Here is a 6217-nt window from a genome sequence, read left to right on the forward strand (position 1 = left end):
AGCAGGCACGGTCTGCATGGTCAAGAGCGACTCCCTGGCACTACTGTTCCGGGGACACGCATGTCCATGTGTTAACAGAAACGTATTTAAACGTCTCAAATCCCTTAGAAATTTGTAGGACACACACAAAACTCAAAAATAAAATGGTGCCCATAACTGCAATATCCATCCAGGTTCAGGGTCGATCCTCGAGGATGGGAGGAACAATGTTTTGGGCCCAGGGCAGTGCCAACTAGAGGTATGACTGCAGCCACCCTCACCCCAAGCAGTCAGGTCCTTGGTCACCGTGCCGTCAGGCAGACCAACCTTATTGATGAAGCTGGACTTGCCGACATTCGGGTACCCACACAGAAGCAGGGTCCTTGTATTCGGGTCAATGGTCGGCAGACGGGACAGATGCTGACGCACTGTGAGAAGTTTACAGTAATCGTATTTAATTTCATAAGAAAACTTAAGAAACTCAAAGCTGAAGATCTGCTCAACTTAGCTGTGCACTCCAGCACTGTGGTCACATTACCCTCACTCCAGCATTTATCATGTACGTGACGGACAGAATACGAATGAACGGAGAAGGGAGCAGCTGTGGAGGCAGCGGGCATTCAGGCTGTACCAGGAATCCTGCTCCCAGGCCCGACAGCATAGATTCCTATCCAACAGGCACAAGATGGGGCCCAAACCACACAACCCAGACAACTAAGAGAGATGACATTTGAAAGAGCATTTTCGAGCGAGTGTGTGTGCCATCACTTCCTGGCTGGGCAGCAGGCTACTTTCATGTAATGAGAAACCCTCAGGGGCCTCGTCTGCTCCAGCGACACCAGTGGGCCACTCTGATGATGTAACGGCTCACTGGAAGCACTGTTAAAGCAGCCCAGTGTTACAATCTTGTCACAAATTATTTGCAAGATGCTGGGAGGGGTGGGGGTGGGGGTCCAAAACTAAATCAGTTAAAAACACGTGAAATGTGGGCTTCCCTGGTGGCGCAGTGGTTGAGAGTCCGCCTGCCGATGCAGGGGACGTGGGTTCGTGCCCGGGTCCGAGAAGATCCCACATGCCGCACAGTGGTTGGGCCTGTGAGCCAAGGCCGCTGAGCCTGTGCGTCCGGAGCCTGCGCTCCGCAACGGAGAGGCCACAACAGCGAGAGGCCCGTGTACCGCAAAAAAAAAAAAAAAAGTCCTACTACATTAAGAAATTATCCTACTGAAAACAACCACCAGGTAACAAAACTGGAGTAGCAGTTTGATGCTAACGCGTTTTACAAAGAAATGCACCATATTGTCAGTAACAGGTAAAACTACGGGTCACTTTATTTTTATATGTTTTATTACTTCCCCATAATTTATAACATACATGCCTTACCTATTAAACTTAAAAAACATAAATTTTCTTAATAGTGCTACTAATGTGTAAGCATGTTAAGTGCTAGCTGCTTTTTCAGTAATATCTAACCTGTTAGAATTTCTTACAGGCTAGGCTGGGAAAAATAATTTGATCCTCTTATCTCTAAAACAAAAAAAATAAATAAACATTTTAAAAGTAACTTCTCGACAAGGACCAAGTACGTTAACAGAATGCACTAAAACCTGTTTTTGCTGATGCATAACAAGTACCTTGTTCCAAATATTCCAAACTCTGCTTCTGTCTTTTGATAATAGTACACATTCGCCCAAGGGCCGCACGTTTCAGCTGCTTGCAGCGGTAGAGAGAATCACCATATTTCATAAGCCGCACATAATCTTTAGCAACACTGAAAGACATAAAAAGAAATGTGTAAGAGTTTTCTCTTTTAACAGTAACTTAAAAGATACTATATTAAGAAAATACCTTACTTGTCCACTAAATTTTTGGCAATATTTATTTGTCCTAGAGCCAACTTGTAATGATCCTTGTCATACAGAATGTTCATCAAATCAGCATAAAATGGATGAATATCCTATAACAAGAAAAACAAAGTGGTCATTTTGCTCCAGCAGTTTCTCCTCCCAATATATGAATAGCACTTGAAGAATAGTTTCCTAGGGAAACACATCGCACCTCTTCCTCTTCCTCACCCCTCCAAGATCTTCTCCCCGGTCCTCTCTCCTGTTCAGTACTGTTTAGTTCACAGAGAAAAATGGAGTCAGCAGGGCAGCCAGGCCCATCTCCATCTGAGCACCAGAGCGCACCCCTCACCACTCAAGAACTGAGCTGGAGAAGTTCTTTCCTGTCCCATCAACCTTACGCTATTATTGCCCCAAAACTTTAAAAAAGTTTTAAAACTCCCTTGAGCCCACCACAATCTGCCCATCTCTGCTCCTCTTCTTGGCAGACGCTTCTCAGCTCCTCAGCTCTGGAGCCACCAGTGCCCTGGTGGCCGTGCTCCCCACCTAGTGCTCTCATCCCCACAGACCAGTCCTCCTTCGAAAGTCAGTCACAGCAAGGCCAGCGAGGCCGGTCCCAGGCTCCACTGCAAAGGCCGCTACACAAGTCGCCTCGCCCCACCCACACCCTCTCCGACCCGCTTCCTGGACCTTCCTGTTCCTTGAAGACACCAGACTCTGGAGCCCTGGGCCTTTGCACTTGCTGTTTCTGTGCCTCAGTGCTCATTCCCCAGGTAGCGCACAGCTCTCGCTTCCTTCAGGGCTCAGCTAGCGGCCCTCCCTCGTCTCCATACCCGTATAACACACATGTTTTCATGTTTATTATCTCTCCCCCCCCCCACTAGACAAGATAGGGGCTTTAAAAATGACTGCTAAACAGACACAGCAATCGTTTAATGAATGAATCGCTTAATGAACTTCAACCTTTTACTCGAAAATTGTTCTCAGATAACTTTAGTTTGAAAAAAAAAAGCCAACAGGAATAGAATGTTCATAAATTTGAACCCATAATGTATATTAAAAAAAAAATACCAAGGATAAAAAAAAATTTTTTTTTACAAAGAACAAAATTCTGGTGTTGATTAGATCAAAGTATTTTCTGTTTGCTCACATCAGGTGTTTCCTGGTGTCTTCATCTCATTCTTACTGCCTTCTTTATCCCCAGGTACTTCCTGAAGTACCCTCACTTTCCCAAGAAACTACACCCGCATCCAGCCAGTAGTCACTGTGCACCTATCAAGTCCCAGAATTTTGTAACAACAATTTCTGTCACATAAACCAATCTCTTCTCACTGCCTTAACCCACCTTCAGGGACTGTTGTAGGGCAGTGGCACATTTAGGCTCTCATGCTGTACTGCTGATCCCACATTCATCACCTCCTCAACAACCCTGCAACAGCGTCGCCCCACACAGGGACTCCACAGGCAGTGTCCTCTCTTGCATCCTACAGCTAAACACACAAGCAAACTGCTCTACACAGCAGAGCTCAACTTTGGGGGCTCAATGCAGAAGGCGGCTCCCCACGAGACTGTTTCTTGCCCGTGAAGAAAGTACACAGACAGTTGTTAGCTGATGAAACAACAACATCACAAACACTGCTGGGCCTCAAGCCACTGGCCCAACTTGAGGCCACAAGAAAGGGAGCCTTGGAAAGAGGGAGGAGAGGAAGCACACAAGCCGCCAGAAGCTCGGGCTCCTAAATTCAGTCCACAGCTTTCAGAGCTTGGGTTGGCCCCTACAAGCCTAGAGGTTACAGAAAAAGCCCGAGCGAGGCATGCTCTGGGCCCTCGTAGATGGAGCTTGACCAGGGGAAAAAAGGAACTAAGGAATCAAAACACCTGTACTCTGTTCCCAGTTTTGCCACTAACTCTCAGAGTAAACTTCCACAAGTCAATTATTTCCTCTTTCCTTCATTATCTCTAGACAGCCCTGGTTTAACCCCGTCTGAAGGCTCACATTTACATAATCACTTATGTTTCCCAGAATCACTTACATCCAATTTGGGGAAATCCGTCAGAATCTGAGAGAGTCTGTCATGGTAATTCTGCTGAGTAAATTTGACTTTCCTCATATAAAAGTGTCTAATGCGATGGATTTGATAATGTTTATGGATAACTGTCGGAGTCTTTCGTTGAGTCTTCGACAAGGTTAAATCAATAAAGTCCTGCAATTAAATAAAGTTACACAGTTACACCAAAAACATCTACTTTCACCCACTTATTTGAAACCATCTTAAAAGACTAATATTTAACAATACGATATATTTTAAACTACAAACACATTTTCTAATTAAATCTTCAATATAAAACTTGCTCATCTTTATAGTTCCTGGCCTTTAAGAAACACTCAGCAAATGGCTCCAGAAGTAAATTTTATCCTACGCTTTCTTCACGTTATCCTAATTTCCAAATACCTAAGAACTTCTGAAACGTAAGTAGCCAGACAACTCAAGCATAAATTAGAAAAAAAAATTTTTTTAATGAGAAGCAGTTCTACTGTTCCAGTTTGCATATCTGTGGCTTTGAAAGTACATAAAATAACATATAAAACTAAAACCCACTATATACAATTTCCTAAGGTAAGGTGATTAAGGCATGTAAGGTAACTACCAGAGGATATAAAAGACTTCTGCATGAATTCCCCAGTGCAAACTAGCCAAGAAGACAGGTGCCGGCAACACTGTTAGCTCCGGGAGGGACGCCGCGGTCTCGCCTCTGACCGCGACCCCTTTTTCCATCTGGCAGAATCAACAAACCCTTTGGGGACAGCTCAAAACCTACCTACTTCATGAAGTTTGCCCTGACTCTCCCCCTCTTCTCTGGGGAGGGCCCTAACATCTGAGGAGGGACCCTAACCCCGGGCATCCCTAATCTCTGAGGAAGGACCCCCACCATCTCGGGAGACCCCTAACCCGGTGGCCCTAATCTGTAGAGAACATGGTCTAAGACGGGGGCCTGGCGGAGGAGGCGACCCCTCCCAGCCCAGCGTTACAAACCGGACCCTCGATTCCCGTGACCCGGCAGAGAAAAGTGTGGGCGGAAGGGCCCTCGGGGCCGCCTACCTTGGCGGACGGCACCACCGTGATCTTCTTGAAGTTGTAGTGCGCCATGCCCGCGATCAGCCACGAGGGACGGCGGCCCGGACTTCCGCCGCGGGGGTAGAGGGGAGGGCCAGCGGGTAGGAGGAACTTCCGCCAAGATGGACGGGACTTCCGCTAGCTACGCGTCACTTCCGGGCGCTCCCTACGTCCCCCACGCACGGCCTCGGCGTCGCACAGCGCCCCCGCCCGGCCGGAGGAGGGGTCACGGGGCCGGGGGTGGGGCTGAGGGCGCGCGGAGGGCGTGAGGAAGACTGCGGGGAGGAAGCGGTTTTGAGGTTCAATCCCTGACCCTAAAGAGGAGGGTCCTGAGAGGCCTCCCTGGGGGTCTGTGCTCCCCGCGACGGTCACCGGCTCCAGGGCCCGGCCGCGATCCCCTCCCGGCCCGGGTCAGGGGTCTCGGGAGTCTCGGGGTGTCGGGGTGGTCAGAGGGGCTCGGAAGGCTCCGGGGGCCTCGGGTCTGGGATTTCGAAGGGCCTGGGGGACTCGGGATCTGAGGAGGCCAGGGGCTCTGGGCTCTCAGGATTGGGGAGTCTCGGGGGCCGTACGTTGCGGCCGCTGGCGGGGTGAACGGAAGGTAGGGGGGCGCGAGGGTCTGCACTTTGCGCGCTCACGCCACCTCTCCATTTGTGAGCGCGGTAAATCTTATTAAATAAACGCCGTCAGGGCTTCCCTGGTGGCGCAGTGGTTGAGAGCCCGCCTGCCGATGCAGGGCACACGGGTTCGTGCCCCGGTCCGGGAAGATACCACATGCCGCGGAGCCACGGGGCCCGTGAGCCATGGCCGCTGAGCCTGCGCGTCCGGAGCCTGTGCTCCGCAACGGGAGAGGCCACAACAGTGAGAGGTCTGCGTATCACAAAAATAAAAAAAAAATAAAATAAAAAATAAACGCCGTTGAGGCCGAATCTTCTGCAGAGAAGGGACCCGTCTCCCTGCGGGCCGGAGTCCGCGCTCGCGACCCCATCCCCGGCCCGGGCCGCGACGCGGGCCCTGGGCCCCGCCCGACCTGCCAGCCTTCTCCTGACCTGGGCCCTCAGCCGCAGGCCGTATGTCAGTCATCATTTTCTCTGCTTCCCGTCTTCTCAAGACCCACTCTTCTATCCCGTGGCGTCAGTGACTCTGGCTCTTAGTCTCTCCGCGCCCCTGACCTTGGCTGACTTACCTGCCCGCGCCTCGCCCTAACAAGCTCCACCTGGAGCTTTTGCCCCCGCCCTTTGCTCTGCCTGCCGGGGTCTCACCGAATGCTTATATGGACTAGAC

At 50.1% G+C, this 6217-nt stretch overlaps 1 protein-coding gene across 1 annotated transcript in view; it reads right to left on the reverse strand.

Annotated features, from left to right (window-relative positions):
• GTPBP4 (GTP binding protein 4) overlaps nt 1–4996 on the reverse strand; it is an 18078-nt gene extending 13082 nt beyond the window's left edge. Inside the window, exons 1-5 of the mRNA XM_007445659.1 lie at nt 4922–4996; nt 3854–4024; nt 1830–1933; nt 1611–1747; nt 307–407 (exon numbers count right to left, since the gene is read on the reverse strand). Coding sequence (XP_007445721.1) covers nt 307–407; nt 1611–1747; nt 1830–1933; nt 3854–4024; nt 4922–4969 — 561 coding nt within the window. The 5' untranslated portion in view covers nt 4970–4996. The remainder of the gene's footprint in view (nt 1–306; nt 408–1610; nt 1748–1829; nt 1934–3853; nt 4025–4921) is intronic.
• Nucleotides 4997–6217: the final 1221 nt, after the last annotated feature.

Source organism: Lipotes vexillifer, unplaced genomic scaffold, assembly GCF_000442215.2.
Source record: "Lipotes vexillifer unplaced genomic scaffold, Lipotes_vexillifer_v1.1 scaffold646, whole genome shotgun sequence".
NCBI lineage: Eukaryota > Metazoa > Chordata > Mammalia > Artiodactyla > Lipotidae > Lipotes > Lipotes vexillifer.